We start from the raw sequence: 17,698 nt of genomic DNA, 5'->3' as shown, positions 1-17,698 counted from the left end.
TACTGTTGCTACATCCGTCTTCATCTACGCTCTGCATAGCTTATGCTGTAACAGCTCTTCCTGCTGAAAACTTTTATGAAGCAGCAAATAAAGTGTCCGATAGAAGTGGGCAAAAGGGGCTGCAATATGCGTTCGAAGGCTATATTCAAGACATACAGGTGAAACGCAAGAAACAACAAGGCACCCAAATAGGCTAGAGGCAAAAGCATAAGTTAGTGGTCACAGTCATTTTTGATAAAACTGCGATGGTAATAGCCTGCCGAGACCAAAAATATGAGACGCCTGTGTTGAAAGTCAATGGAGCGCTGTGAAAAAGTGTCAGACGTCTGTGGGAGCTCGTTCTTGGCTGCGCTGTGATTGGTCAATCTACATTCTAGGGCGTGGCTTAGCCAAAGTCGAATTGCTTAGTAAAAATTAACTGAGATTTAATCATATCCTCTCCAGTGACAAAAAGGGTAATAAAAAGATGCTTAAAGTATACCATTTTCTTTCCCAGGGGAGGACCAAACACTCCTTTCCTTCTCTTATCAAGTTTAGACATAATGATGTTTTGAGTTTGCGCTGCTGTTGTTTGGGCTGAGAAGTTGATCAACAGAGGACTGTACACATCCTTCTCCAGACGATTCAGCAAAAAGTCCTGTGGGGGATTTAGAGACACTTAATTATCTCTAGTTAGCACAGATGTTGCATGCATGTTTTCATGAACACTTTCAACCTGTGTTAGAAGTGATAAGAAAACAGTCTTTCAATGCTTAGCCTGTCACTACCATTATAAAAGATGCTGTAAGTAAATTAGTCTCGGAAATGGTTTAATATAACTTTCGCACCTGTCATAATTATGTGTGTGTCTCGTATAATAACTTAATACAAGCTAAAAAAAAAGCAATATGGATATCTTTAAATCACAATAAATTTAGCAGTTAACCTAAACAAAGCATGAAAATCAACAACATGCACAACCAACATAAAAGCCCATGTTATGGATCCGCCATGTGTCAACTAATTAATGTAAATCTATGCACATTTGAGAGAGATCTCATTCATTATAGCTTGAGAAAAACGTGAGTTGCTCCACTTATGCATGACACGTACAATCTCTTTCATTCCTTACAACTCAGTGAAAGAGCCATGTGGCTGAGTGTGAAAAATGATGATTTAATATTCATGTGCTAAATGAGGGTGATGGAGTCATTGGCACCTGCAGGCATTTCACGGTTACAACATGGAGACTTTTAGAGTTCTTCAGATTTTTGCCAAAGATTCATCAGGGGAAATTGTGGTGGGGGGGGGGGGGGGGGGGGGGGCGAAAGACGAGAAGAGGAAAGAGGCAGAGGGAAGTGAGTGGGTAAGTGAGTATAAAGAATGAATAATCCTATCAATTTTACTGAAATAACTGGTGATTCAGATTATATTGATTTTTGGAATTTTTAAACAAACATTACCCATTACTCAAACTTATGATATCTATATTGATCCCACAAAAGCATAATAATGCAGGTAACAGACAAGGCTGTTGGACTCAAGGATCTTCAGTCGAGTCACTTTCTAACCGCACAACCGACCAAACATCTTTAACTATCTTTATCTTTCACTATCTGTCCTCCACTATTATATCTGTTGAACTCGGGTAAGACAACCAACCCTATGACGTCACAGGCTGTAGTACAGCAAAATGGCGGCGCCCCTGCTACAAAAGATATAGCAAAAAAATCTTTTGTGTTTTAAATGGTTACTTTTATCGTGTTTGTTATAACTTATGAATAGAGTGGAAATCCATTTAATAAATAATGTTAACTTGACTGCTTCATTTGCATCCACTGTAATTGATTGACAATCCTGTTCTAAAAATAGAGAAAAATATATTCATTGTGGTAAAAACTGTGCTGAAACACTCACTAGAATGTAGACGCTCTTGCCAGTCCCCGTGGGGCCAACAAAGACAGTGGGCTTCTGATGAGTGATGAGCAGCTTCATGAGAGCAGTGTAGCGTACAGTGTTCTCCGTAGGCACAATTATTTCGTTGAACTGCACATCTTTGGGGATAGGGGGGAAATCTTTTAGCTCCTCAGTCCACAACTCCCATCTGCCTGGACCCTGTTAGAGTATCATTGCTAATGTAAACCATTTTTATGAAAAATAATTTCAGTAAATATTCTTGTTAGCTTTTTGGTTTGGAATTTAGTTTTTCTGTCCTTCAATGCTTTCTGAAACTACAGTGTGTATTAATGCTGCAGTGTTTCCAATTCCATCATGGCACACTTAAACATTTCATGATGCACTCTTTGTGGAAGCCTTATATACACTACAAAATAATTATGGGCTTCATGTTCCTGTCTGTTAAAAAAGGCGTTTTATCTACAGCAGAAAAATGTAAGCAATGGATAATCCATTTCTTCTCTAATAAAATATAATTTCAGCATTTAATGAGGCATGAAATGTACAAATTAGTCCAGGTTATTCCTGAAGTTTTATTACACAGAGTTTCTAAGAAATAAAAAGACAGATTAGCTCATCCGGGATGAGGAGAGTGTGCTTCCTGAACAGAGAGTGGATTTGCTGGATGAAAAAGAGAAATAATCAAATCTTCATGCCTCAAGCTCCAGAAATTAAGAGATTGGTTTTACACTTTGTATGTGTTCTAAATATTGATCAATCTCTGAGAAGGAATAAGAAGCTGCAGAAAAGTGAAGATAATATACTGTATATAACACAAAAGATTAACACATTTTGTCCTCAAAAAATACTTTTTTTAGATGGTTCTTTATTTTTTTAAAGGATCAGTAAGCTGTTCAAATGGATTTAGATGGAGTAGAGGACTTTTCAAAAAGTATTTCATGTCAGCTATCTAATTATTCCCAAAAAATTGGAACAGGAAAAAAACTTCCCAAAAGAGCCCAATCTGTTTCTCTCTACAAATCCACTCAAATGTGTTGAAGAAACTTCCTGACCTCTTTGAGGAAGCGGTATTCATAGAGCGTGCCCTCAGTGGGTAAAGGCACTGTCAGCTGCTTGGCGGGAGGCTCCACATGCTCCAAGATTCCATGTTGTGTGCGCGTCTCCTCACTGAGCCCACCTGCCAGCATCTCCTTTACCAAACCATCAAACTTTACCCGTCCAGCTTCAGTGCAGCTGGCCCCGACTGACCACAAGAGGCAGAAAACAAAGATTCCCTATACAAAAAGAGAGAAAAAGTATGTTTTCATGCAGTAAGAGAAATCAACAGCATCTTACTGTTAAAGGGTTAGTTTGGTATTTTACACTTAAAGCCCTGTTTTAAGATCGTTTCTGATTAAATAGAACAGTTAAGATTGCCGCTGTCCCGGTAATTTTAAGTTTAGGTGGGGGGTTGCTAACACAGAAACCTAAAATTCTCAAAAAAAGAGCATTTGTCCAAATTTCAATCTTAACCATTCTATTTCATCAGAAAGATCTTAAAACAGGGCTTTAAGAGTAAAATACCGAACTAACCCTTTAACGTCTGATAAGTCAATTTTTAGATATCATATATTGAGTTTTTCCATAAATAATATAAATGTTTACTTCCTCAAATGCTGTCTAATCTCTACAACTCACTGCTGACCTTCCCACAGCTACTAATCCAATCAATTATTCATAAATATTTCTTTACAAACTTAATTCCACCTTAAGATCAATCTGCTGCAGCAATGACAATCAATACAAACATTGCCATTATTGATTTGAGATAAAATGCTTTGTGCTCCTTTGGCACAAAAAAAAAAAAAAAAGCTTCAAGAATGTGCAATACTCTGATGACCAACTGAGAGGTGGCAAATAAAGTCATTCCTATCTGGGAGGAGGGAGATTTTCTAACCATTGATCCTGTACTAGCAGCTAATCAATGAGACTCCCAGTCTATGTTGGCACTTTTTGATCCACTGATATGATCTCCGTCTCAGAGGAGCAAGTGGAGAAAGATTATTACCTTTAGAGGAGAAATGCAGACAGTATTGACAGACTTCAGAGTCAGACAACACAAAAAAAAAAAAGCCAAAAGTTGCCTTCGGCTTAAGATATGACCTCTCAGGGCAGTAAAGCGAAGACATTTGTGAGAAGCCATTAATATGATAAATTTGCAGTCAAACAAAAAGTCCCTAATATGCTTTGAGGACTAAGTGAAACTCAACAAGCAAAATTTTGATTCACTAGCCATGAAAGCCAATTAATCAAACAATTGTAGATCCAGTATAAGGCATCTCTCCTGTGTATTCATTACCTTCTGAACCCTATGTGTCATATATATTGAATAAACAATTAATTAATGTACTTGCACATAACGACTGATTGATCACAATTAGATCAAATGATAAAAATATAAGTGGTGCCTATGTGAAACGTTGTGGATTATTGCTAGGAAATTGTTATGTGGTTCCTAAGATGTTTTGTTTGTTTTTTAGCCAACTGCCTCAGTGTGGGCTCAGCAGAAGTGCGAATCTGTTTCGGCTTCATAGGCAAAGCTGTGAGCGTTGAGTGCATTAAGTGTCCAACATTCAACCTTTGATGTTTTTTTTAATCTTATTTTAAAAAAGAAAAACTTTTTTTATATATCTTTATCTATTGTTATCTCCTCACCTCAAGCCAGGAGCAGACATCTCTCTCATTCACACCTTTCATCTGGCTCTCCTCTCTGAACTCATCCATCATGCAGTCCATCAGATTCATCAGAGACCTCACCAGGCTCGTGTTGGACGTGGGAGATAATTCCTGAATGTCCACACAAAACACACTCCATTGAACCCATGGCAAGATATATGGTGGTGTGCTATTATACTGGACAAAACTATCTTAAAGGTACAGCCTGATGTAATAAATAATATTTTAATAATGGCTAGACAAAAAATTACAAACAAGGGAAGAAATATAGCAGCAAATGAGTGGCAAGAGAAAGCACTACTCTGTCTGACAAAAACTGTACAACCAAAGTGCACTGGTAGCAATAAGAGACAAAACAGGACTGTCAGGAAAGTGATTTTAAAAAAAGAAAGGACATAATTAGCGCTTTATCCCATTCTGAGCACAATGCAAGCATGTAAGCAAAAAATAACCCTTAACTGCAGAAGCCTGTGATTATTGGGAAAGGAAATTCTGCATGTAATGCCTGTACTTAATTGAGAACATGCATTTCCTATTCCCTCCAGACTCTTATATTACTCTTAGAGTAATAATGTTTCATATAAAAAACTAATGTCTTTGTTTATTTGTCTTTTTTGTAGTATCAGTGCATTTCTATAACAAGAGGTCACAAGTTGAAATTTGTTTTTATAACTGTTCTTATAATAATAATAAAAAATAGTGATGGAAATTATGAAGTGGGAGGAAAAAATATATTTCAATTCTTTTGTAAGTTTCGTGAAGGAACGCAAATCTTTTGCGAGAGAGAATGTGTTTAAATAAAAAACTAAAATAACTTTTTCCACCACCATGTCCCCTAAAGTGCTCAGTAATTTAAATGAATTAACAAACTATTGATTTGAGATTGAGATTTGAAAAATATTTAACATAAGAGAAGATAATGAATTATAAGAGAGAGAGATATTCAACTTGGAAAGTTTTCAATTAGCATCATTATGCAAATGTATATGAGTAAAAAATTCGGCAACTAAATTCCAGTATTCTGGCTGTGCAATAATGGACACTTTAAATTGTGACTTTGAAAAAGTACACTATACATGGTATGACTTCACCCATTCAATCATGTCTCAAATCGGGTGTCCTGTTAAGCTTGAAAGTAGAGAACGGGTTGAAATAATTTGTAAGTACACTCTAAAAAATGCTGGGTTGTTTTAACCCAATTTTGGGTCAAATATGGACAAACCCAAAATGCTGGGTTAAAAATGTAATGTAAAAATTTAACCCAACGGCTGGGTTAGTCCATATTTGACCCAAAGTTGGGTTAAAACAACCCAGCATTTTTTAGAGTGTACTTTACAGGAGGAGAATGTCAATTCAATGAGTGTGCAATTGTTTCTCTTAATATTAAAGATGCCTTTAATTCAGTGGGAAAGCTCTGACTCATTATCTGCAGAACAGTTACAGTTGTACCTTAGTGCCTTTGCGGATAAGTTGAAGAGATGCAGGCAGTATGCGGTCGAAGAGGCCAGTAATAAGGTCTTTGTGCATGGAGCTTAGAGTGGATGGAAAAGTGTTGAGCCAGGACAGCATCAGAGGCCGCCATCCCAGCATGTGAGGCTCCATGTAGATCATACCACACCGAGATACCTGCACAGAAAGCAGTAAAGTCCCTGTTCCAGATAAATATGTTCAAATGTTTAAATATGTATTGCCGGCTTCACTTGATATGATCCTTTAGAAATAATTCTAATATGTGGATTTGGTCCTCAAAAAACATTTCCTATTACCAATGTTGAAAATAGTTGTGCTGATACATTTTTTTGTGCATAACAACATTTATTTGAATTTGTCTGTAATAATCACTTTTGAATTGAAACTAAATCAATTTAATGCAGCAACAATGCTAACATTTGACTAGATGATGGAACTGAAATGACAAAAAAATATCAAAAAGTTGCACGCAAACAGCACTCGTGACCACAGTAGCACTTTCAAAAAGATGTGGACACACAACTCTTTATGTTTATTACTTTGGAATGGTGCATAGTTCAAATAAATTCCATTTTATTCATCTGCACGGCAGCTGCACTGGGTTACTCATAAAGATAAAGGTCTTTTGTGCTTAATGGTTTGATGAATAGCACATCATCAAGGTTACGTGATGGAAACAGCTGCCAGAAAGCGGCTCCCACGGAAGGCCCATGCGAATGGTAGAGGTGTACGTGAATTGCAAACTGTGTGCTTTTGCACAGGTGTTAAGCCTGAGGAGACATCTGGGCCAAGCATGACCTCGAGGAGATGTTAGCTTGTTCAACTGAATTCTCATTGAACTTTGCTCTAGTTTGCAGCAGGCCATATGAGTCATGCATCTATATATGAAAAGGAGGAGAGCAAGAGAGAAACTGCAAGAGACTTGAGCCAAAGAGAGATGGTTTATGCTTATGCTATAGCCAGACCTCTTTATTTTTCTGTCAAAGCAAGGCACACAGATATTCACACAGATTTGATCTCTGTCTCACTCTTTCCCTCTGGCTCTATCTCTGGCATATACTTTGATCTGATCTGGTGGCGGTCGCAAACAACACAAAAACACACAGATGTTCACACACACTTTGATATTCTCACACGCTTTCTGTCTCAATAACAAGCTTGTTTAATCTGTCATCATCACCCATTCTTTTGAATCATAGTCTTCTACCCACACTAGGCCAAAACAGGCTGCGATTCACAACTATAAGAGCCTTTCCTCAGGCTAGGATTGTGAGGAAAAAGCTTTGTCGGATACAAAGACATCTTAGGAGGACACTGAGATAAATAGGTGGAGGAAATCGCGTTGGTGTTTCTGAAAGAAAGAATTTCAGCAGTCACGTATCATTATGCCATTCTTGAATAGGCTGGTTGAGGAGAAATCGTGGTGTGGGTGTGTTATTGTGGCACTGCCTGTGAATTGGAGAATCCTCTTTTGACAGGTTTGCCGAATGTCAACGACAATCCCATTTGATGGTCTACTTTTTTGCAAAACCCCAAACCAAAAACATCAAAGGCAGTTTGAGAGATGTCTCTTCTGATAAAAATGTAACAAAATGAGAGGATATATTTTCATCAAATTTCATCACATTTTTAGACTGTACTGTATTTAAAATAAATAAATATGTGCAGTGTATGCCTGCCATTGTAGGTGTAATATATTATAGGAATATATTATTGGAATATATTGCATATGCTTGCTGAAGAGATCCCAAAGTTTTTTTGTCAAAATCTACGTCCATATGGAATTCAGAACAATGATCAAAAAACAGATGGAGTCGATCGAGTGAATCAACACCCCCAAAGCTTCATAGTCGTTTCCTCTTCATGGGTCAATGGAGGGGAAAGAGTAAAGTAGATCTGAAATAAATTCCTATGTACACTACCAGTGGACTAGCCTACACAAAAATCCAGACATTTTAGAATTAGGAAAATATCTTTTTTCTTTATAAATCAATATTTTCAAACAATGTAAGTTTATAAGACGGTATGTGAACTTATGTGATAAGGTCTCCAGATGGAGTGCCCTTGAGAGTCACCAGAGGGGACTCCACACCTGATGTTCATGTTTCACACACAACTACATTTCCCAGAACTCACTGCCCGGACTCATCAGCACCCATCTCATTCACCTGGTTCTCATTGTCTTGTTCAGTTCACACTATAAATACCTTGTGTTCTCATTCACTCACCGCAAAGTCTTGTTGTACTGTTGGTTGCAATTCTGAGCGGTATCCTCCTGAGTTTGATTCCTGTGTTTTAGGGCTGAACGATTAATTGCATTTGCGATAAAATCGCGATATGATGAAACGTGATTTTGTAATCGCAAGAGCTGCGATTACACTGGTCACTTGACACGCCAGAGAAAAGCAGTCTGCAAGATAAAGCATCAACTTGCCACGCTACGCGGTCTGGCGTCCAGAAAAGAACAGTTTATTGTGTTATTTATTCTCTCCTCTCCTCAATCCTGGATCGATTCAGAGAATTTCAGAATCGAGTATGAGCTTAGTTTTTAAACACAGATGCGTGATGACGCTGCGCGTGCTTTAGAAACGAACCGTGTTCTGAATCTGCTTGCTTCTATTTTCTCGCTCTCTCTCTTCCTCACTCACTCACACACACGACACCGCTCGAACCTTACAAAACATAGTAACGTTATGTTATAAAGGTCGGGGTTGAACCAAATTACAAGGACATTCGCGGGCTTCATTGAACAGGTTTTGCCGCTTTGCTTGATGTTATAACGTTACACTGTTGCAGTGCGCGTTCTCTCCCGCGGGTATTTTCTTTACAAATGCTTCACAGAGGCATTATTTATGTATTTTGGAATGCAGTTGGCTTATATTAAAACCATGAAAATCACTGAGAAGGCTGCTTTCATTTTAAATTTTAAAACCAACAGGACAAACCACATTTACAATTTCAAAAGAGATATATGCATTAGTGTGAATGCAGCTTATCGTATCTAAACTGAGGGGAAATCACTCCAGCTCTTGAATGAAAAACATTCAGACAGCCTACTTTTAAATACTGAGACCACTCTTTGTTTATTGCTTGTAATGTTTTTTTGTTTATTTCTCTTTATTTACTAGCTTTTATATTTTGAAGCTATATTATTTTATATAGCCTATTTAAAATTGGTTTAATTAAATGTTTTTTTTTATATTTATTTTTTAAAGTATGTGTTTTTACACATGTAATTAAATACATATTTTAAGAGTTATTAAGATTAATTAATAAGAAAAAAAGTAGATCGGATCATGAGCTATCTAAAGATTACAATCCCTACTGTACAATGATTTATTGCTTGTCTTTGTCGACTAATACAGAAGGTAAATAACTTTTTTTTTTAAATCGCATATTAAATCGCAATCGCAATATTGGTTAAAAAAAATCGCAATTAGATTATTTTCCAAAATCGTTCAGCCCTACTGTGTTTGACCCATGGATTGTTTATCGTTGCTGACCCTTCTCTGCCTGCCCTAACCCAGGACTGTTTCACTGGATTCTGATTCTCTCTGCCTGTCTCGACCCTTTGCTTGTATCTGGTTTGTCTCTGCCTTGCCTCCATTGCCCTGTTTGCTGTTGTTGACCCCTGCCTGTTTTGACTACTCTAATAAATGCTGCGAATGGATCCCCTTGTGTCATCATAACAATTTAATAGGCTACTCAAACAAAAGAGTAAACTCAACTACAAGCCAAGTATACTTAGAATACTTAAAGGGATACTTCAGGATTTTTTACATTAAAGGGATAGTTCACCCAAAAATGAAAATTAAGTCATTAATTACTCACCCCCATGCTGTACCAACCCCATAAGACCTTCGTTCGTCTTCGGAACACAAATGAAGATATTTTTGATTAAATTTGAGAGGTGGATCACTGCTACATAGGCTGCCTAAGGGATCGAAACTTGACAGCCCAGAAAGTCATTGAAGAAAATGTTTAAATATTCCATGTGACTACAGTGGCTCAAGTATAAGTTTATCAAGCAACGCAAATACTTTTTGTGCAAAAAAAACAAACAGAAATAACGACTTTATTCGACTATTCCTTTTCTTCCTTGTAGGCCTAAAACGAGAGTAGTAAGAGGAGATCGCAATGTTTGCAATGGTCACATGGAACATGACATGAACAAACCAAAATGTAACAGAGACAAGACCAATTTGTGACAGCACGGAGCTAAAGTAAGATTGAAATTACATTCTATTAAATTAAGTAAAATGTGCATACAACCGCCATCTTTGGTGTTACATGTTTTCCCTATATAGTTGTATTGAGGATGAAGGAAGTGGCATGTCACTATATAAGTTGTCTCTGGTAAACTTCACATAAGCACTAGTAAAAGACCTAAACGCATTATAAATTTGCCCACGCCGTTGGATTCAGAATGTTGAAAGATAACATTCGTTGGGCTGAGGGGTGGTACTTACAACTGTGCAAGATGGTGTTGATGGAAGTGATCTATTCCATCAATATGTTTTGATTATCATTCTGAATTTGATAAACCTCATTTATAAAAGCAGTCTGGTGAGAAATTATTTGCGCAGACATGGAAGCATTGATGCTGCTCGTGGGGAATATTCCTTTCGAAAACAAAACTCAGCCTCTGTGTTTTCAGCAGTTCGGATTTAGGAACATCAAAATAACTGTGTTCGTTATTACACCCAAGAACAGAACACCACAATCGCCTAGAGCCATTCTGCTCCACGGTATCAACAATGACAATGACAGCTCGCTCAGGGCGGGGGTGTGTTGAAACGCTGCTGTCAATCAACAATCGCGGGAGGGGTGTCCGATCTTGTGATGTCACACGGTCACAAAAACACTAGATAGATTTTTCAACTGCCAACACATATTTCAGTAGCCTACAATCAACTTGAAAAAGTGCGTGTACCATTACATGACCCCTTTAACATTTGCCTGTCATCTCACCGTGGCCGGTGAAGCCACCTCCAGGTCCATGGGTTCAAAGATAAGGCTCATCTGCGGGGACATCTGGATGATTTCTCCACTCATGAGACAAAGCTTCTTGTTGTCATCCAGTACAGTGTTCATGTTCTCAATCCACACTGCATCCACAGGCCCATCGAAAATCAGCCACTTTCTGTCAGGACTCTGTTGGGGAGGCAGCAGACAGTCAGACTCACATTGATAAAATCTTTCATTTTAGCATTTTGTAGATAGGATCTACCCAACACAAGATGTTTTTTTCTGCAGAACAACAGATTTTGACAGTGTTTTTTCCAAGCATTTTCTAAAAGTTTTTAAGTGAAAATATTTTGTACGTATAACTCTAACAAACCATGGATGCTTTGATTGAAAAATTAGGCTCCAGTAAAAAAAAAAAATATTGATATTTAATTTTCAACACTGTCATTTAACATATCACAAGCTTGTATTACTTGCATCGTTTTGGCCTAGTTCTCTCCACTGATTTTGAAACATGCATTCAATGGCTCAAAAAAAAAAGCAGTGGCAATCAAATATAAAACTAAGTGTGAGGCAAAGATTTGACAGCAGTCTCCTCTTATAATGTTGCTTTTTATTCCTCAAATCCAGCTATTAAGGATCTAGGTTTGTTCCTCACTTTCTTGCTGCACCAAAGAGACTGATCTTCCGCCAACAACTGTTTTAACAAAAACATTCTATCACAAGCCGGGGGAAATAAGGCTTCAAACTGTAATCCTTTGGGGATGTGGGGATGACTGAACTCTGAATAACATTAAAGTTAGTGGGTAAAAGATGTCACAGTTTAAGGCTTAGTGTTACCATAGTGAAAGTAATATAAGAGCTGTATGTGTCAGGCAGACACCACTGTGTGAATATAAATACTCTGTTTTGAGATGTCTAACTTTATGGCAGAGAATTTTACATTCATTGCCAATTATGTATCTAGTAGTGACTATAGTTTATAGAAAGATGAATAAATAAATGTATGTATGAAGGGAGGGAGAGATGGATGGATGGATGGATGGATTAAATGATAAATAGATGGAAGGGAAAGAGGGATGTAAGAAAGTTATGGATGGATGGATGATTGAATAATTATTGAATAAATGGAGGGAGAAATGATGAGTGGAATAGTAGTGGGATGGATTGACAAATAAGATAAATTAAATAGTAATAGTACCTGGGAAATGGCAAAAGCTCTATAGCTGACAGCCAGGATGCCATCTGACCATTCATGGGAGACGGGATCAAACTGGCCATACAGCTGGCCCATGGTGATAGACTTTGGGTTGATAACAGTGATCTGAACCCTGTTCTCCTCCATCAGACCCTGCATTTAAAACAGGTTAAGCTGTGTTGATATTATAATACAACACTTACACACGTTTTTGCAGCAGTGTTTTCAATCGTGTCATGTTAGCATGTGTATGAATGTGCTTTAGTGCAGTGATTTATAGCAGTACCATCACTAAATGTGTTGTCTGTTCTTTGGAAACACACAAAATCACATTTCCTTTTATGAAAAAAAAAATGTTGCAGACCTTTTAAGCGTTCTATTATGCAAAAAGAGCAGTTTGTATTGTGGTATTGTGATACAAATTCACATCCACTAGAATTTGAAATGTGGGAGTATTTGAGACTTTGGGAGTTCACATCCTCTGGGTACAAGAAAAAAAGTACTCAAAAAAAGTCCATAAGTAGGATAAAAGAACAAAAGTTTAAAGCCCTATCTTATGTAACAGATGTACAACGTTGAATGCAGAAAGCTCTACTCCCACTGTGACTATTTGAGCGGCGCTAGTTTTTGTGAACAGTAGTCAATTTCCAGCACCTTCTCACAGATGTCATGAAGGGCAGCGGAGAGCACACGGTAGGCCGATGTCTTCCCACCGAAGGGCTCTCCCACCAACATGAAGCCGTGACGCACAATCATCATTTCATAGATCTGCAGGATCTTCTCAGCAAAGAAGTCAGTGACCTGCAGGTTCATCTTGGCACTGTTTTCCTTAATAGCCTCAAGCAGCACACTATAGTCTGGTTTCGGAAGCTTGACCCCAGGGAATAGATCAGAAGTGATGCCCTGGATAGATTCAGAACGACTGAGAAGTTAGTGAGTTAGTTAATATTAATTTGAGCATTACATGTATATTTTAATGAATGCATAATTTGTGGTAAATGTAGAATATATCTATGTGTGGTCCTAGATGTTGTACCTCAAATAATGGAAGGTCATGAGCCAGAAATTTTGGAAGGTTAACATCAATAATTGATCTCAGCAACAGAATATCTTCGTTCTCCTCTGGAAACTTCAGCTGTGACATGTTAAACACAGGGAGAGAAAGAGGTTTGACACTCAATAAAAGAATTGCTTGTGCTGTCACTTTTCCCGGGTCTCCAGGGGAGAGCGGCATTCAGCCACATTGTCTTTGCTCATTCTTTACCATCACAGTGATTTGCAACTCAGACCTGGGGGGTTTAGAGCATGCCTTTGTCTCCAGAAGTAATTTCAAGATGGCAAAAGAGTGCAGTCTCGGGTGTGATGGTGAAAAGATTGCTGTGAAAATGACACAGGCATATTCATTTCTAAGAACGGCAGAGATGACACAAGCAGACACTATTGCAATTTGTTAAAATGAGAAAAGTGAGTGGGAGCTGTCAAGGTCAGGGTCCTCCTCTGCCTATTTCAGTTTTGTGACATCCAATTTTTTGGTATTCCAGGATTCTTATTGTCACACAACAGACATACTAAAAAGAGAAATGGTCACATTCTCGTAAATTAGGTTGAATCAGGTTGTCACTGCACACTATTTGGTTATTTAGGTCAATGACTGCATTGTACGAGGAAATTCACATCCTTAAAATTCAGGTAAGGACAACCATATTTTTATTAGAGGCCATATCATGCAAGAAAATCTATTTTTCTTAATAATTTGAATGTCAAACAGTTAAATCAGCTGGACACTTACCATTATAAAAAAGACAGTACGTGTACAACTTTTTCAAAACTACTTACATCCAGTGACAGTGAAAAATAAGGACAAACCAGCATAAGTCATTTTATCCTAAACATCACAGCATTACCTATTAGTTCTAAATTATTATGTTTTTTGATGTAACTTGATAATAACATTGTCAAGCTTAAAAGAGGGTGTTCATACAGTCTTATAGGCACAGTAGTAAATCTCCACGGCTTAAAGTGTAAATTGCAGGTTAACCACCACAGCCAATTAATGTGTAAATTAAAGTGCTCATTATGTAAATAGTTAAACATTTCTGTCTTAAAATGCATTAAAATAACATTTATTGGGGTTTCTTTAAAGGTAGCATGATTTTTTAACAGTAGCTGGGTGATGACGTCATAAGAGGGAGCGCGGGCGGTAATGCACTCACTCTGTGTGTTCGGGATGAAGGAGAATAAAACGATTTGCGGAAATCCCGCAAACTAGAAATATCTATAAATAAAACAAAAATGAATAAATTTTTATCCATCTGTAGCAGAAAAGCAACAAGAACAACTAAAACAAAATAAAATCGATTAACAGGCCAGTGTTTCTATTTACAACATGTTTGCAGTGTTAAGCGATGTAGCCAATCACAGACATGTGTGTTGATTTCAAGGAACGCAAATGCCAATCAGAAGCATTTACGATAGACTTTTCCTCCGTACTGTGACACATGAAAAGAAAGAAAAGAAAGAGCTATTCTGAACTGTAATGTAAATGCGTCATGCAAAGAAAAAAGATTAATTCAAACTATAGTCTCACAAAGTCTACATGGACATTAAAACATGGTCTTGCTGGACATTAAAATGTCTGGTCACAGACATTAGTTTGGTCAATGGCTGTTGGGATCTTCCTTGTTTGCAGCCACAAGAAGCAAAACTGCTGCCGTGTTTACTATGTCAACCATTGTCAGTTTGATGTAGTAGCAGTTCATCCTTTATTCGGCACAAACACAGAACACGATGGGATTCACTCCTCCAAATAAATGCAACTGTCACTCCTAAAGGTTTGTAGGGAGTGAGTGGCCTATTTGGCTCTGACAAGGGACATGGGACATAGCTTTTATTCATGTGGCGCAGTCGTATCAGAACAGCAGAGTAAATGGAAAGACAGTATTTATCTTGCTCAAAGCACATTGTGTAAGCGCTGCAGTTGTTCCTTTGACCTGTCTTCTCTGATTCCCTATTGCTGCGCTACTATTCTCAGTGTCTCAATGTATGAGGATAGTCCCTTGTGCATACTAAATAAGCTTTTAGATAAAATGAGTGCAACAGTAATATATCAACGATCAAGGAATGAGCTCAGGTAGGGCCACCTATGAACATGAAAGTCACCATGTTCTGGCCTTGCTTAAGGGGATCTGATCATGCTGAAACGAGAATATCCTACGGTGCTCTGCACAAAATCCTTGACTGCCTGTCTAGCAATCAAATAGAATTATAGTATAACACATGACAACTGCAGATTTGTATTGACATTTTAATCTGAAATGCATGCCTTCTTAAATTGTGCTTTTACACGACAGAGAGAGAGAGAGTTGTACTGATTGGAGCCCAGAATTCTTTCGGGTCACGCAGGGTTTTTTTAACACTCTTCTTAATTTCAATAGTTTGTGTTTTTCACAGATTTGCAATTCTCTGTGCTGCTGAATTGAGTTTGAACACTATTTTTATTCAATGTCAGATTCATTTGGCTTTGATCCACAGGCAAAAAGTGGTGAGACGGAGAGAGGAGAAGGAGCGTGCAATGGGAATTGAGATGAAGTGGAAATGTTTCACTTCTCTGACCTTTGGTAGCTCTGTGCTAATAACAGTGGCAGGCAAAAAGGAACTGGGCCAATTGTAGTTGGGAGTCATTCAGAATTGCTTTAACAAGTTTATGAAGTACTCAGAAATGGTAGCCAAAACAAGGTAAGCAGGAGCCAAAACATATAGCCACTAAATGAACTAAGATGTTAAATCAAAACAACAAAGGCCTTCACATTTTAATACAAAATGAAAGCTGATTCTTCAAATCACATCATTATAGATTCAAGTCGTGGACGTCGCAAATAAAAGGCAATGAATTGAATTGCAATGGTAAACAACACAGACTGTTTTTTTTAGAGTTCCTAAAAGGGATGGTAAGATTCACAGATTTGCATCAGTGCAGCGGCATGAAAGCTAATCGAAACGCTAATAAAAGCTAATTGATTTAAATAAGTCTGCATCGGATAGAAGTTGGCATCTGTATCGCAATGCATCATTTTTAACATATCTGCATCGGTAAAAAACTATTTATTCATATATAATTATTAGTAGATGCGCTATACTTTTACTATTTAGAAAGTGAGCACTAATTTATTATCATAGCTGTCAACCCTCCCGTTTTTTACGGGTTTCTCACGTATTTTATCTCTGTTCCCGCTGTCTTCCTGTTTTAGTATTTTCCCGTAAAATATCCCGTATTTTTACGCTTTGATTGTGTGAGACGTACAAGCTCGGACCTATTCAGCTTGACGTCGTTCATACTCGGATGCAGCGCTGCGCGCGCTGGCCAGAGGCACATTGGCTGCGTGCGTCTCAGCTGCGTGGCGTGGCCGTTTTTATTTTACTGTCTATGGTTTTTATTTCGGCTCCCATGTTAACAGATTAGAGCTTGCACACACTGCCTGCGTGACACGCGCAAACGTGTGCATGCTAGAAATAGAACCAGATGCCTATTTTCCACGCGACACTCAAGCGTGTTGGAAGCGTTTCCAGGCCCAAAAAAAAATGTTCATATGTCAAAAATTTCCATTATTTCTGCCTATATATTTTCATGTCATTTTTTAAACAATCGAGTCCTGGTGTCCACTACAGAGGTCATAGCATAACATAGGAATAAAATATATATATTTTTTTTTCATTTGTTTCTTATGCTCTTAATAATGTAAAAAAAAAAAAAATCCCTTATTTTGGCTACGGATTCCGGGAAATCTCCCTTATTTTCAATGTTCAATGTTGACAGCTATGATTTATTATGTAACTGTTAGATTGATTTCTCCTTTTTGAACTGTTGCTCACAACACTACGCAGACTGTTTTTTTTTTTTAATGATTGATGTTCGTTCAGGTCATGTCTTATAAGTGCTCGTAGAAACTTGGGATTTCACCATCTCACTCTTAAAAACTCACTTTCTGCAACTCGTATGGATGCGTGTGATTGTGTAAGATTGTGTTAGTTTTATGTGTTAGAATAATCAATAAAGTCTTGTTTATATTTTAAAGATAATTGTTCGCGTGTTATGTGCTTACAGATTTAATGTCTTAAACTGCTGCTCTAATTTACCTTGCTAATAAATAGTGTTTTACTATAGTTTGGATATTTATATCCGCTGCAGAGTTATAGTTATGGCCCATTCAAATGAACGCTGGACGAGTCATTTCCTCGGACGTATATGTGATTCTGTTAAGATTACATTAACATTAAATGATAATTCCTTTTGAGCTAAATTGGCCTGTCTGGCCCCTTAAATACATATAAATATTTATTATTATTATACCCAAGTTGTCTTACATCAGTTAGGCAAAAGCAATAGATAATAGCTTTTGTAATAAATATTTAAAGGGAACATATCATGAAAATCAGATTTTTTTTCCCCGTGTT

At 37.6% G+C, this 17,698-nt stretch overlaps 1 protein-coding gene across 1 annotated transcript in view; it reads right to left on the bottom strand.

Annotated features, from left to right (window-relative positions):
* The window catches only part of dnah7 (dynein, axonemal, heavy chain 7), a 73,145-nt gene that overhangs the window by 33,819 nt on the left and 21,628 nt on the right, over nucleotides 1-17,698 (bottom strand). Inside the window, exons 29-37 of the mRNA XM_039655468.2 lie at nucleotides 13,284-13,382; nucleotides 12,902-13,150; nucleotides 12,251-12,400; nucleotides 11,053-11,235; nucleotides 6,061-6,237; nucleotides 4,591-4,722; nucleotides 2,949-3,170; nucleotides 1,897-2,094; nucleotides 482-637 (exon numbers count right to left, since the gene is read on the bottom strand). Of these exons, the coding sequence (XP_039511402.2) occupies nucleotides 482-637; nucleotides 1,897-2,094; nucleotides 2,949-3,170; nucleotides 4,591-4,722; nucleotides 6,061-6,237; nucleotides 11,053-11,235; nucleotides 12,251-12,400; nucleotides 12,902-13,150; nucleotides 13,284-13,382 (1,566 nt within the window). The remainder of the gene's footprint in view (nucleotides 1-481; nucleotides 638-1,896; nucleotides 2,095-2,948; nucleotides 3,171-4,590; nucleotides 4,723-6,060; nucleotides 6,238-11,052; nucleotides 11,236-12,250; nucleotides 12,401-12,901; nucleotides 13,151-13,283; nucleotides 13,383-17,698) is intronic.

This window comes from Pimephales promelas, chromosome 7, assembly GCF_988280905.1.
Source record: "Pimephales promelas chromosome 7, fPimPro1.hap1.1, whole genome shotgun sequence".
In the NCBI taxonomy this organism is placed as follows: domain Eukaryota; kingdom Metazoa; phylum Chordata; class Actinopteri; order Cypriniformes; family Leuciscidae; genus Pimephales; species Pimephales promelas.
The sequence above is the reverse complement of the archived record's forward strand: the minus strand, read 5'-3'. Positions and strand labels throughout refer to the sequence as shown.